This window comes from Eurytemora carolleeae, unplaced genomic scaffold (genome assembly GCF_000591075.1).
Source record: "Eurytemora carolleeae unplaced genomic scaffold, Eaff_2.0 scaffold57, whole genome shotgun sequence".
In the NCBI taxonomy this organism is placed as follows: Eukaryota; Metazoa; Arthropoda; class Copepoda; order Calanoida; family Temoridae; genus Eurytemora; species Eurytemora carolleeae.
In genome coordinates, this window is record NW_019396351.1 from 508,841 (window position 1) to 524,343 (window position 15,503).

The following is a 15,503-nucleotide window of genomic DNA, read 5'->3' on the forward strand; positions in this document are numbered from 1 at the left end:
TTTTGAACAGACCTGTCTTGGAGAAGTTATACATGAGATCTCTCTCATCTCTCAGGAGAAACAAGTCAGATTCAGATAGTTCATCCTCTACTCAGGTAGTTCATCCTCTACTCAGGTAGTTCATCCTCTGCTCAGGTAGTTTATCCTCTGCTCAGGTAGTTCATCCTCTACTCAGGTAGTTTATCCTCTGCTCAAGTAGTTCATCCTCTACTCAGGTAGTTCATCCTCTACTCAGCTAGTTCAGCCTCTACTCAGGTAGTTCATCTTCTACTCAGGTAGTTCATCCTCTGCTCAGGCAGTTCTGCTCAGGTAGTTAATCCTCTACTCAGGTAGTTTATCCTCTGCTCAGGTATTTCATCCTGTACTCAGGTAGTTCATCCTCTACTCAGGTAGTGCATTCTCTGTTCAGGTAGTTCATCCTCTACTCAGGTAGTTCATCCTCTACTCAGGTAGTTCATCTTCTACTCAGGTATCTCATCCTCTACTGAGGTAGTTCATCTTCTACTCAGGTAGTTCATCCTCTGCTCAGGTAGCTCATCCTCTACTCAGGTAGTTCATCCTCTGCTCAGACAGTTCATCCTCTAGTCTGGCAGTTCATCTTCTACTCAGGTAGTTCATCCTCTACTCAGGTAGTTCATCCTATACTCAGGTAGTTCATCCTCTACTAAGGTAGCTCATCCTCTAGGCAGGTGGTTCATGTCCACTCAGTTCAGTTCATCCTCTACTTAGGTAGTTCATCCTCTAGGCAGGTTTAGGCTTATCTTTTCAACACAAGATTTTGTGTTAAACAGTTTTTTAGACTAGTTCTGTGATACAAATTTAAGAGTCTGAACTGTATCATTTTTAGACCAGTTCTGTGATAATAATTCAGGAGTCTAAACTGATTATTTTTAGGCTAGTCCTGTGATAATAATTAAAGAGAATAAACTGTATTATTTTTAGGCTAGTCCTGTGATAATAATTAAAGAGAATAAACTGTATTATTTTTAGACTAGCCCTTTGATACTAATTGAAGAGTCTAAACTGTATTATTTTTAGACCAGCTCTTTGATACTAATTGAAGAGTCTAAACTGTATTATTTTTAGACCAGTTCTGTGATGATAATTCAGGAGTCTAAACTGTATTATTTTTAGGCTAGTCCTGTGATAATAATCGAAGAGTCTGAACCTCTAGAGCAAACATTTGCTAGAGCCTTACAATGCAACTCATCTTCAGGTAGTAAGGAGCTGCACACCTGCCTCAAACTCAAGTTTTTAATCCTCATATATCTCTTACCTGACATATTCTAATAATAAATTAAATCAGCCAGTCAAAGATCAAAATAGCCAAGGTTAACTCATTCTTTTGATTGCAGATACATAGGGATTAGAAAATTGAAGGTTTAGGAAAGTACTCAGTTTCTTATTACAGGTTAATTTGTATCTTGTCTTTAGACTGTTAAAGGCATCTTTCTGAGTAAGGATTTGCAAATAGCATCAAAAACAAATTTTGACTTGGAAATATTTAAAACTTTTCAGATATTGCAGCCTTTGATAGTTATAATTTTAACAATTAACCCAATAAATGTAAATAAGACTGCAACAGAGAAGCCTAGATAAAAAAACTGAGTATCAGGGAGAAACTCTAAAATATTTTAGGAAATACTAATCTTTTTAGGTTTAGAGGATCGACCCCCGCAAGTTCTAGTTTCTGGCCCAGAATGGGTTCTTCATAATCCCTCCTTAGTTCAGACTATTAGCTTGGACTCGCCAGCTCTTGAAATAGATATAAACGCTACTGCGTACAGGTCACCATTTGTCAAATGCATCAAGCTAAAACTCAGGTTCAGTTTAAATTGTACTGTACTGACTTTCTGTACCACGCCAGGTTCTCGTGACGGATGATTTTGTACTCGTCTAAATTTCACTTGTCCCGTCGTTGCCAGGGTGCAAATAAAATTCAGTACAGTACAATTTCAACTGTTACAAATGGCTAAGCCTGTACAAAAATGAGTACAGTGCAACTGGAGTTTAAAATATTTTTTTTAAGCTAGCTTCTTAGTACTTATTTAGTCAGATAGTTAAAACTGATTAAGCTAGATTCTTTGGACTATTTTAGCTATTTAGCTTCTAGGACTAATTAAGATAGATTCATTAGATCTAATTTAGTTAGAACTTATTTAGCTATATGTAGTCATCTTTAGCTAGCTTCTAATAATAACTCATTTAGTTATAGGACTAATTTAGCTAGATTTAAAGGACTTATTTTACCTCAATCTTAGGACTTATTTAGCTAGCTTTCTAGGACTTATTTAGCTAGCTTTCTAGGACGTATTTTGCTTGCTTCTTAGGACTCATGAAACTAGTTTCTAAAAGCTTGTTTGTTTTAATTCTAATGTACTAACGTTAGATTCAAGAGCTAACATTAAATCTTTCATTTAAACTTCTCATACAATTAACAAACTAAACTTTACAAGCTTCACAGAGCTATATGTAGTAAAATAATTGAGAAAAAAACTAAACACTCACTATAATTTCTAACTTTCTTATCATTATATCTTTGCAACCTGATACCTTACACACCCAGAACGTTTTTTTGATACATATCTTCCAACCTAATTTTCATTGAAGGAACAGTATGCAAGGGAAAGAACATATGAACCTGCAGGCCCTGGATCCTAATCTTGGACCTGTTCTCTTATCCATCAAAGATATTTCATGTCAGGAGGGTTCTAAGGTATATTTTAATAATTTGTGAAAATAATTATACAGTGTGACATATAGAACTTGAGGGATAAGAAGATGAATGGGAGACTCACGTCTAAATAGATCCAGCAATTTTTAAGACGGAGTCTACTTTAAATTGGCTTAACGGCTTGGCCTTTGATTTAACTTTACTAATTCATTTAGACTTTTTTGTAGTCCTAGACATATGTACATATTAAAACTGTAAAAACTTCAATTTTAAATAAGTAACTGGAAAAGTCCCCAACACCCTTTAGATCCCTGTGCTTAATTCATATATATGTTAGATAGTTCACTGAATATGAATCAAAGTAAATACAGTGTACACCCATTTCACTTTATAAGTAAATTACAGATAAAATTACTTAATTGTTGTCAAGTACTATTCCACATTTTATGACTCTCCGTGCATTCCCGATTTACAACGGTACCCTTAGAAGCTTTTTCCTTCTGCGTCTATAAGGAGAAAATTGTTAAAAACGACTCACACCGAAGAACGCAGCGCCCATACAAATTCGGAAAGATGCAACATTCAACTCGGATCGTAAACAAATCAATTTAATTCCCAACAAATCATTCAGATATTACAAACAATAGTCATCGGTTATTTTTCGACGCATTCATACATAGTTAATATTTCATAATATTTTTGATTTTGTTTTTTTAGATTAATTTTCGCTGGCGCTGGATTTTCGAACATTCCTGGAAAATATGAAAATGTCGTCTTCATTATCAAAAATCCTCGAAACAGGAAAAAATGTAACTCTCAGATCATGAAAAATACAAAATATTATGAAATATCAACTATTTACGAATGCGTCGAAAAATAATCGATGACTATTGTTTGTAATATCTGAATGATTTGTTGGGAATTAAATAAATTTTTTACGATCCGAGTTGAATGTTGCATCTTTCCAAATTTGAATAAACACTACGTTCTTCGGTGTGAGTCGTTTTTAACAATTTTCTTCTTATAGACGCAACAGATAGAAGTAAAATTAGTAGCGATCAAAAGCGCTTTTTTATCGCATTAAGCCTATACCCCCTTTCATTTTTCGCGAACACTCCCTTTAAGTAAGTAAGACTTACAGAGGCTGTAGACATGAGCTTAAGTAGCCTTCAATCTGAAGAATGTCCGATTAGCAAAGTTACATAATTTTCAATCATTATATCTTTACAACTTGATGAGGTTATACAAACTATGAATATATTGGCCAAAGTTTGAAATATGAAATATTTGAAATACCAGGTTGCAAATATATTAGTTTTAGAAAAATTGAAAAAGTGTTAAGTTTTTTTGTAAAAAAAATTACTTGAAGGGACTGGAAAGGAAAAATTAAAAGGATTGGCTGAAACCTGAGATATTTAGGAGTTGATCGAGACCTAATTGATGTTCCTGTCTCGAGAAATTGATATAAAAATGTTACAAAAACTCATAAATGTGAGATTTGGTATAAGATTCTAAGTTCATATTCAGCAAATACGCAACCAATCTGAAAACGACTATATCCTAAAGGAGCCTGAAAAACTCAGGTTTACTCCTTTCATAAGTATCAATTATATTATATATTATATCTATTATATCAATTATATTATATATTATATCAATTATTGGAAAAATGATGAAATTCAAATTATAAAAGGAGCAAACCTGAGTTTTTCAGGCTCCTCTGGGATGTCGTTTTCAGATTAGTTGCGTATTTGCTGAAAATTTTCTGTTTAAAACGTAGGAGCTCACATCTCACATTTCACATATACGAATTTTGGTATAATTTTGACACAGTTTTATATACCTCTTTTCATATTTCCTTTACAGTCCCTTTAAAGGTATGAATGAAGCCTTTTTTGATCAATATAGATCTAGATTCTAGATCACTGTTCCTTTACAGTGATTTTTCTAGGTTTTGCTATATCATTCATTTTTATCTACAAAATGTATTTCAAGGTTGAAATGAATTTCAGACTGTGGATTTTAAGTCGCATATTTTAACCCACAGTTTTTCTGCACATTCGATCTTCTGAAACTTTCTTGGAATAATTTATGATGAAAATGAGAAGTTTTATTGGATACAAATATATCTTACTATAGGCTCCACTGATTATTGTGTAACGAGGTGTACTATAATATGGCGATGTATACAATTTCAAAGTAATGTAAATTCCTCATGCAGCATTTTCTAAAAAGAATAGAAAAGAAAAAATGCTTTACAGAGAAGAAGTTTCGTGATTTAATCTGTTCTCTTTTTCTGTATGTTATATTTATACTCCAAAGAAGTTTTAAACAAGCCATTTAGAAGTCCAATGCGAAACAAAAAAAACAGTGAAATTCTTTTGCTAAGATCATGTAATTTGCAACAATTTCCTAACAATCGTTTTTAGAAATATATCAGTTAGTTAACAATTGCAAGATATAAAACACATAGCGATATTTCTTAAGTAACAAATACGACATAGCCTAACAGTACTGTTTACCAAGATTAGCTACAAGTATTGAATTTTAATATGTTTTGGTTCTTGATGTTGTTAATAAAAATGAGTTTAGATGACTCACTTGATAATGAGACTTTCCTCCGGTACCTTCCAGCAGTACGTTAGAGAGGAGGAAGTAGAGGAACCGGATTATCTAGTCACGTGTGCCAGGTAGATCCATGAGATCGTAACTTTTTAAGATTGTTAATTCATTCAGGAGCCGCAACTTTTAGATTCTTAATCCATAATATTATTTAACATAATATTATTTAACAAAATATTTTTGAATTTTAGGAAAATGTGTCCAGCTCTCAATATAGACTCCTTTATGCCCGTTATCAGCAGAAGAGCTAGTGTTCTCATAGGTTAGCTGTTTTATAAAATACTTGTGTCTAACAAAGTATCATAAAGAGCATATGCATATGCATATATTTTTGTCAGACTGTCCAGATTTTGCAAAAAGTAGAAAAAACTTTTTTTACATGCAATTGTAAAGTCTGGTAAGTTATTCTTATATTATAAAGCTTCTTTACCGCCTATAACATTGTCTTGAAATGGATAAACGATGCTAATATTAATATTTATCAATTTGAAAAGTCAAGGTTATACATTGAGTCTAAAAAAGTATTTATTTAGCTGATTATGACGAGAGATCGTGTCTGTCTGAGAATAAATACAAGTTTGGAGTTCTATACCAGGTTTATAATATTCTTCGTTAGTTTTTTTAACTAAAGGGACTGTAAACATGATTTCAAGAAACCTTCATGTCTTGAGAGCAGGATGTCCAATTTAGATGGAAAAGATTAAGAAATTCATCTTCAGGGGTGTATATTTTCTGTTTGCCGGGGGGGGGGGGGACAAAAATATGAGCTTTCATTGGGTTTCGAGAAAAAATTGAAGATAAAAGGAAAAAAGGGGAAGGGAAGGGGAAAAGAAAACAAGAAAGGGGAAAGGGAAGAAAAAAGGGGGAAGAGGGAAAGGAAAAGGGGAAGAGGAAAGGCTAAAAGGGAAGGGAAAAGGGAGAAAAGAGATGAGAAAAGGGGAAGGGAAAAGGGGGAACAGGGAAGGGAAAAAAACCCACAAAAAAACAAAAAAAAAACAGAATCAGCTATGCTTAAAACAACTAAGGGGGACCTTGAAGTTGACCTTTTAGGGCACTAAAACGCTCCATTAAACTACTAAAACGCTCCATTAAACTACTAAAACGCTCCATTAAAAATTAAAATCCAAAAATTTTCTTTGCACTCCACTGCCGCAACTAATTTCTTCGAAGTTTGCGTGGGCTTCAGAAACCTGTAAAATATACCTGTTTTTTAAGTTTGGATTTGGGAAAAAATATGATTTTCACAACTAATATACACCCCTATTCATCTTTCTGGAAAGTTTTCTTTTCTTCTGCTCCCGAAATAGAACCGCACTCGAAAATAAGCCGTTTTAAGATAGAAAAAGTTTAGAAAGTTTAAAGGGTATCGTACCTTTTTATATCAGAAATGCACCTCTTTTGATGGAGCAGGGGGGGGGGGTGCAAATAGTCCTCAATGCCATGCCATGCCATGGCGTTTGTTTACTTTGCACTCCCTCGAGGGAGTGCAAAATATATTAATTAAGTTCAAAATTATGATTAAATACAATCTTTTCAATTTTCCAAGATAAATGGAAGTCAAAAAGTTCCTAATACACATTTGAAATCTGTCCCTTCTTCCAATCAGTAAAAAGATGAAAAACTATTCTATCAGGGTGCCAAGCAAAATACAGAAGAAAGTATTCTCTCAAATACAACGCACACACCAGCTTTCCAGGTAACAGCTTTTTCTAGGACACCCTACATAGTGATCCGTAAAAAACATTACACAAAAACTGATTAAAAACAAGCGCTTTAAGTTTCTAAAAAGGAACATGTCCATTGTCTAGAGCTACAAAAGTTATAAGAAAGTTAGTAAGATAAAATCCAGGGTCGAAACGTTGCGACACTTTAAAGTCGCTCGAGTCTTGAAAATTGTTCAACTTTGTATAACATGTACTGTAAACTTAAGTACGAAATAAAAAACTGAAAAGAATGTGTACAAATTTGTTTGCAAAATTTAATAGGAATATATTTATGCCACCTGTATAGTCTGTTTATTGTTCAATGGTCTACAGTCCCAAAAAATTTAATTTCCGTAATTTTTTGTAATTAATGTTACAATTGAAGCTGGGGATGTTACCATGAAATGAGCCTAACATAGAAAACCAGACTGGGGTTTCCGCATGGATTGTGAGGGTTTCTGCATGGAAAACTACTGGGTAGATAAGCACAGACCCTAGCACACAGGGAATGGAGTAAGGAAAAGTTAGTTGCGCATCAACTCTCGCAAAGAGAGGATGAAGAAATTCGCCAACTCACAACAATGGTAGGAGGGACAATCTAAGAAGCAGTCAGTCCAAAGGAATGGAAACTGCTTAGTTGGGTCGAAGCTGTGGGAAAAACAGTATGTTGCTGGAGGAGATATGTTTCCGGAGGAGATATGTTGCTGGCCGCCGGAGGAGATATGTTGCCGCAAAAGAAAAAGCCATGTTAAAGAAGGTGTCTAGCCAAAGGAGGTATCTAGCCAAAAGAGATATCTGGCCAACTGAGATATCGAGCCAAAGGAGGTATCTAGCCAGAAAAGTATCCAGCCAAAGGAGAAGCTCATCACTGAGTACAGGGAACCCAAACCTGTGACTCTGGATGAACTGTGGTAGCAGTAAATTTACATCGCTTTAGTTCAACTACTTTGTTCTTTTATTGGTGCGTGACTTGATGCCGACTAGAATATTGATTCTAAAACGGCCGATACAAAATTAAATATATATTTGTCAAGTCAAAAATGTGGCTTATTATTATTTTTGTTTTCAACAAGAAGTGGGTTGAACGGCTCTTTTTAGATTTAGAATTGGTTTTTCCTGAGATCAAAATTCTGCAATGGTGGCCCAATTTAAAATTTTACGCAACTGTTAATATAATTAAATATGCTTTAACTTCGAAAGAGGCACATTTTTGAAAACTAATATAAAAATGAATAAAAAATAATAAAAATGTTTAGATTGTTTACGTGATTTTATTTAGGAGTTTCTTAATATACTTGGAACAAGGGTTCAACTGAAAGGGTATGAAGGATACGCAGGTGAACCCCCCCCCCCCCTTTACAATACATTTTCTTCTAAAGGAAAGTTTAAAGCTAGAACAATAAGTATTTACGTCTGTCGATCCAAACTTAATTGATCCTTTTTTCTTTCTCAAATTTTTTACTTCCTTGAAAGTGATACATCACACATAACAGTAAGGTTTTGATATTTTAGAATATTTTCAATGAAAATCTACATTTCAACAATTTTTTCCGTAAGTTTTATGATTTCAATTTATTCTGTTATTGGAAATTTTAAACTTCATCAATCGAGACTTTTGCATGGTCTTAATAATTCACAATTTATTGCCTTCTCAAACTTAAATTTTTAAGCTTTAAATTTTATATTTGGGCTTGGTTGAGTTTATGAATTTGAATTATACAGTATTATGGAACTATAAGGTCTGAAAAAAATACAAATCTTCCAAACAATATTTTAATAGATTTAGAATAAGGGTTTACAATTACACAAAGGTTATTAAGGATATTGATATTATGATAATTATTCTTTCAGAATAATTTTGTGCATTCTTTTAGATTTGTTTAGAAGATTTGCATTTTCTCCAATGTTCCACTAGATTTAAAAAATGTTCATAATTTTAAAAATTGAACCATATGGTTCGAGCGCTACAGTGTCTAAAAGAGCGTTTTTTGATTTTTGATTTCTTCAGAGCAAATAATATATAATTGATGTAGTGCAGAGCAAATAATATATAATTGATGTAGTGCAGAGCAAATAATATATAATTGATGTGGTGCAAGTAGTTGGAGGGAACACCTGGCCGCCGAGCCTCTCAGATTTGCTTTGCAACACCGAGCCTCCGTTATGCAGGACAACTTTTAAACTGAAACTTCAAAAGTTTATTACGCAAAAAGGAAGCTATTAAGAACACAGTTTATAAAATAAAAATTTTATAATATAAAAAACCTTTTTTTTAAAATTGTTTATGTTTAGATAAATCAAGAATTATCTAAATTAAATGAAGAAAGTTATTTCTTAAATTGAAGATTTTAACAAATCAAATCTTCCACTTCGGGATAAAAACTTATGAAGTTTTAGTATCAAATTTGTACTGCAAAGCAGAGGCTCGGTGCTGCTTAGCAAATCTGGGAGGCTCATGGCGGCTGGGGGTTCCCTCCTTAACGAGTAATAATATATATATATTGATGAAGAGCGAATAAGATCTTTTATTATTAATTAATTGTTCAGGTGGTTTGGACACAGTTCACAACCAGACTGGAACTGAGTCAATTAGGGATATTTATCCAAACTGTTGTAATTTATAATTTCTACAAATATAAAATAAATTAAGTTTACTATTTTTTTTGCGGAACGTTCGACCTCGAAATGTTTACACTTCACATTAATAGAATCTTTCGTAAATGCTAATTATTTGTGAAAGTAATTGAGTCTTTACCACAAGCTCTGACTTTCTTATCCCAATATCTTGGCAACCCAATGTCGTAGACCTTAAATGTTTTAAACTATGAATTCTGATTTCTCTATCTTACCCATGCACATCATTTAAGGCTAAAAGCTGGGATTTTATACCTACTGCCTGAGTCCTCAGGCATACTGCCTAAATGCCTTTTTTTACCTATACCAGACTAAATATATATTTCTCAAAAAGAGAATTCAAAAAAATCTATTTCTTTAAGGAAATATACTATACGAGTAGAAGAAAAAAAAAATTCATTTCATTTCATATTTTTAATTGAACTACAAAGCATGAGATATTACAAATAAGCAATCACAATTCACTATGCAGTTTAAAAAGATAAATATTGATAATCCAGCGCTACCTTCCAGCAGTGTGAAATAATGTTTCATGTTTCCACCCTTCTCCCCTTCTCTTCACAGGTACAACCTTGGCTGGTTGGAGGAATACAGTTCTGTATTTGAAGAATAAGACTTAAAGGTATTGTAGAATGTAGAGGAATAAATTGAAAAAATAAAATAATAATATAAAACTTTTTTTGTAATAAATGAAAATGTCCGAGAACTTGAAGCTTGGAATTAATTAAAACATTTCCAATAATTCACTCTCACTGAGTATTGTCTTTCAGTTTTCACAAAACAAAATCAATTAAAAAATTAAGGACCCACAACAGTTACAGAGAAAACGCCATATTGGAAATGATATTGTGGCTCTCGTGTATCAGGTAGAAAAGAAAAAAATAATATGGTTTATCAAAACTTTTGAAAATCCGCAGATTAAGTTGTTTCCCTTATTTTGTGCAGTCCTACGGACTGAATTGAATCCTTGATTGTCTTACCTTGAAGATTTAAATACAACTAATCAATAATTTAAAATAATGATTTTTTATTATTTAAGCGTGATTTGACGAAATATATTTATGAATTATAAGTCTGGTCTTTATTCATCTCTTTAAAAATCATTATATTTTTCTAATCATGATTGCCGTGCAAATTTCAAGAAGGCAGTTTAAAAAAAAAAAAAATTCTAATTTAGGAAGGAGATGTTCAGTTTTCTCCGGAAATGATAACTTCAAACTTTCTTCATGCATACATCGTAGTCAAGTCCATAGCTCAGGTATTCTAGGAATAGAAACTTTTTCAACTTTTTCTTTTTTCTTGAAAATAGGAAATAATTCAATAACAACACAAAAAATCAGTAAAAAGTAGGGTGTCCCATTTTGCAACAGGATATACAAATATTGTCACACAAATATCTCTCAGGCTAATATTGTTCTCTATGGTGTCAGTTTTGACAGGAAATATATATTTTTTTAACCTATGGGAAGTGGTCGTGCAAGGCCTGTGCAGATCGCAGAAAAGTCTTCATAGCTCAAAAAAATACCCCCCCCCCCATTTTGATAGGGTTAAGAAACTTTGTGTAGAAATATATGTATAGAAGTATTGTTTGTCGTAAACGTTAAATAGAATCATATTGTGGATCGTTGATGGTACTTACAGTGATCACCTAAAAATTCAGGATGAGTATGAGATGAGCGTGGTGTGTAAGAATGATGTTCCTGAGTTTGGTCCGATCCTACCTCCACGCAGGATCTTCAGGAAGGATTCAAAACTCAAGGATTTTCTCCTGGCTAAGTTGATAAATGCGGAGAATGCCTGCTATAAATCCAAAATTTTCTCTTCTCTCGACCAAAAAACAAGGTAATTAGACTTTATCCCTTAGAAAATGTTATCATATTTAGAGCTTTATTTTCACAAAAACAAATAATTCAAGGGACATGAAAGACCCTCCGTGAACAGGTGACCATGACTGATTCAACTTGAAACCTTCATCTAATAAATACTTTGGAAGCTATTGACATTTTCCTGTATAATGATCAATATGTTTCCCACGAGTAGAAATGTGTAAGTCACTTTAATGGAGAAACAACATTTGAAAATAATCCTCTTTCAAAATTATAAGAATTGATATCTAGTTCATAATTGATCAGACAAAGTTTTTAAAGGTACCTAAGTGAATCGGGCATTGCCATCTTTGCTTGTACCTAGATCTAGGGTTTGGAAATTGACTCTGGTCTAACTTTAAAGTTATTTTTTTTCCTTTTCCAAATTGCCAAATTGTCCATAAATATGCGGGAACAGTTTTAAAGAGTTCCATATAATCATCTAATTAAAAAACTAAATATCTGCAACATTCCATTATCAGAAAGTGAAGAATACGACATTTGATGAATTCTTTCGATGTATTCGTTATTAAGGGTTTCACTGCATTAATTTCTTAAATTAATGAGACACTTTGTGCAATGTGCACTTATCAATATTTTCAACATTTATATATGTATTAGAAATATTTAGAAATATTTAGTTATTCTTGTCTCCTACTTGATTTAGTTTAATAATTTTATATTAACAAAACATTCAAAACAAATTTAATTTTTTTTGAATGATGAATAAAAGAAAAAACTATTTCATAATATTACGAACAAATGAAAATATGGCCAGCTGTTATTGAATCTCTTATTTAATGAACATTTAATCTATTTCTATCCGTTTTGATTATAATAGATCTAATCTTGTCTGTTCTAGAACCTGTCTCCTCGGCAAGCTCTACGAGGATTTAACCCTTGAGACTAACAAATATCTATACTGTAAGTCACGTATGAACTCAATGGATGAGTCCTTCATGGATGGACGGGATAAAAATCTTTTCAAGAATATGAAGACGATGTTATCCAAACGCTCTAAATCATTGATTCCATGTCAGTCCAAGAATATGGCGTTAGGCAATTTTTATAATATTTAATTAGAGCTTATATTTGTGTCTCGATTCCTCAATATCTTTATTTTATTAATTTTAGTGAAGGTTTATTAAAACCACTAACAACACATTTGCACAGTAAATATTTTATGAAATTGGTTTCAGCCGTTAACTTACTTTTAATTAATACATAAGTTCAGATTTTCCAATATCTCAAGAAAATTCACTAAGTTAAAAAATAATATATCCATTATCCAAGCAAGAAAAAAATATTATAAAATACAAAAAGTAGCCCAGAGACGATCTCAAATAATGGAATCAAACCAACAACAAGAAGATTTTACACTTGGCCGAGACGATTCAAGAACATTCCACTGCATATCAGAGTCAAGTCGAAGTAGAAGCGCGTGTACACTTCAAAACTTCCGGAAAGAAAAACTCACGCATTCCCGGGAATTTCAGGATTTTCATTCGTCTTCCTCATCTGAGGCAGGTTCAATGGAGTATATGATGGAACTCCAAACCCAACTTGAACGATTGAGAATGGAAAAGCTGTCGCTCCTCCGAGCCAACTGCAATGCAAACAAGAAAATTTCTGAGATGAGGAAGGAAAAACACGGTCTTACAAGGCATCTGGAGACTGCAAAAAGACAGGTTAGAAATTCCGAAAAAAATGAGAGAATTCTGGCTAATTCTGGTTTCTGTAGGTAAAGCTCCTCCAAATGGGACGCAGTACTAGCATGGATGGATCAGATTTACAGGTAAAATAATTCAATAAGCATTAAAAAAAATGTAATCTAAAATAATTTTTTTACCAGTCTTTACACTGTCCAAGCGATGAAGAATGTGTCGGAAAAATTATTAAAAGAAGGCATTCACATGCACCTATCTCCCATAGCAGTTTCAGGTAATGTTGGTTGTCAAATGTCCAATGTGCAATGCGTAGTTATATGCATCGGAAATGCAAGCAGGATTCAATGAAAGCCTATTCAATAAAAATAATGAAGTTTTTCATTCTATTCTGTGCATTTTACAAGAAAACATATTATTAACATTAATCAGTAATAACTCCAGGAGTCAAAGAATTGATATATCTGAGATGAATGCAAGATTAGAAGCTAGATCAGAGTTTATTAAAAGGGGAATGATTAAGGTAATCAAATTATTAATTTTACCTCATTAAATTTTTTCTTTTTAATTTTTCCAGGTGACAGGTTTAAATGGAGTATAAACATAATACATAATTTATATAATAATATATACTTTGCTTGTCCATCTGTTTGTTTGTCTGTCAATCCGTTTGTATACACTAAACGCCAAAACGGTTAAACCGAGTGGGCCCAAATTTTTTTGGGACCTCGCGTGACCCCAGAAAGGTTTATGAATGATCTAATTTTTAAAGATTTGCCTCCATCAAAATTCTATTTTCGAAAATTTTGAAAATCCACTAAATTTTTCTTTGATAAAATCTGAGAAATTTTGTTTTGTTTTTATTTTACAATGAACATAAAGAGAACATCTTCAGAATTAAAAAAAAGATGGTCGTGAAGCAAAGCCTAGTATTTATTGTCCCAAGTGACAGTTAAGTAACTTAACATTCTGCTGTTGGTAATGTTGTTCAAAAGGCGTGGAAACATTATTCAACCCATGCTCTCTATAATTCATAAAAAAGACACAATTACTGTATTCTTTAAAAAAAAATTAAATATGTGTGTTTTATTGTTAATCAAGCTTGGAAGGAGCGTTTATAAAAAATACCTGGATTATATATTTTAGAGGAATGTCAGTCAACCATCAATGCACTTAGAACACCGTCAACCCCAACTTTCTCAGCATACTCAGCATACTCAACCTTCCCAGCATACTCAACCTTCTCAGCATACTCAGCATACTCAACCTTCCCAGCATACTCAACCTTCTCAGCATACTCAGCATACTAACAAAACATTGAAGCACACACAATCCTTCTCAAATATCAACTACAATAAACAGTTTCCATACAATAAGTTCAAGAGAAGCAATACAGTTAACAACGAGACTATCCACGAGGCTCGGCCTGGTATCGGGGTAAGACGAGCTTCTGCCGGGTCTATGCTGAAACAGAGAACCGGAAGTGGAATGCGCAGGGCGTCAGGAGTAGTAAACTCTGAAAAAGTGCGACACAGATCAGAGAAAAAGAAAACAAGGTAAAGTTTTTTCATTGAAAAAAATATGGCTGAAAAGTGAAAAATAATATTTTTTTTTACATTTATTACGTCAAATTAGCCTAAAATAACAAATACCTCTTAAAGTCAACAAAACGACAGAAAAAAATATTTTTATGAGATTGTTGAGAAAATGCTTCCAGTGAGAGCGAATTTAGGAAAACTAACCTTAAGGACCATGAAGCCGGGTTTAGGATTGAACTGAAAGAGCAAAGATGAACTAAAAAGATAAATATCCAGGTTTGATGTACACACTAATAGACGAGGATCTTCTCTTGAACTTCCTCCTGATGAATATCCAACCCGGAGCACTAGACTAAACTCAACCCATCAGAGTTTTCAATCCCTTCAGGACAACTACTAGAAAGGGATAATATGGACCCTCCCCACCACTCCACTACTTAATACGTGAATTAAAAATACCCTCTAAATGTGTATTACAGGATTTACCATACATTTTTTTACTAATTTAGTTTTTAAATAATTTTATTAAAGATAAATAAAAACTGTACAAAATTATGTAACTAAATTGCTGATAAATCAGGGGACATTAGTTCCAAAACTAGCACTTGGCCCATTGTAAGAAATGGGCACAAATTAAAAGACTGGGTTTTTGGAATTCCGGCCCATAAACATTGTCCAGATTAAAAGTCGATAATAAAAACTATAACCAAGATTTTAATAAACATGAAAAGGACAACAATTCCCAATTTTAAACTTTTTGAAATCAAAATTAAAATATTTTTCTTTATATTAAATCTCTTGAC

At 33.0% G+C, this 15,503-nt stretch overlaps 2 protein-coding genes across 2 annotated transcripts; both read left to right on the forward strand.

The window, feature by feature from the left end:
* Nucleotides 1-14: 14 nt before the first annotated feature.
* Nucleotides 15-9,776, forward strand: LOC111701530 (rap1 GTPase-activating protein 1-like). The gene is made up of 10 exons (XM_023472839.1): nucleotides 15-95; nucleotides 1,135-1,216; nucleotides 1,658-1,787; nucleotides 2,611-2,716; nucleotides 5,267-5,364; nucleotides 5,488-5,558; nucleotides 5,830-5,891; nucleotides 6,930-6,992; nucleotides 8,279-8,336; nucleotides 9,547-9,776. Exons 1-10 carry the CDS (start codon nucleotides 33-35, stop codon nucleotides 9,621-9,623), a joined length of 810 nt encoding a protein of 269 aa, XP_023328607.1. The 5' UTR covers nucleotides 15-32; the 3' UTR covers nucleotides 9,624-9,776.
* A 304-nt stretch (nucleotides 9,777-10,080) lies between these two features.
* On the forward strand, nucleotides 10,081-15,452 carry LOC111701509 (uncharacterized). Its single transcript, XM_023472811.1, has 11 exons — nucleotides 10,081-10,197; nucleotides 10,437-10,499; nucleotides 10,811-10,891; nucleotides 11,294-11,475; nucleotides 12,361-12,557; nucleotides 12,825-13,186; nucleotides 13,240-13,293; nucleotides 13,351-13,439; nucleotides 13,607-13,685; nucleotides 14,309-14,718; nucleotides 14,977-15,452. The coding sequence occupies exons 1-11, from the start codon at nucleotides 10,159-10,161 to the stop codon at nucleotides 15,098-15,100; spliced, it is 1,680 nt and encodes a 559-aa protein (XP_023328579.1). The 5' UTR covers nucleotides 10,081-10,158; the 3' UTR covers nucleotides 15,101-15,452.
* Nucleotides 15,453-15,503: the final 51 nt, after the last annotated feature.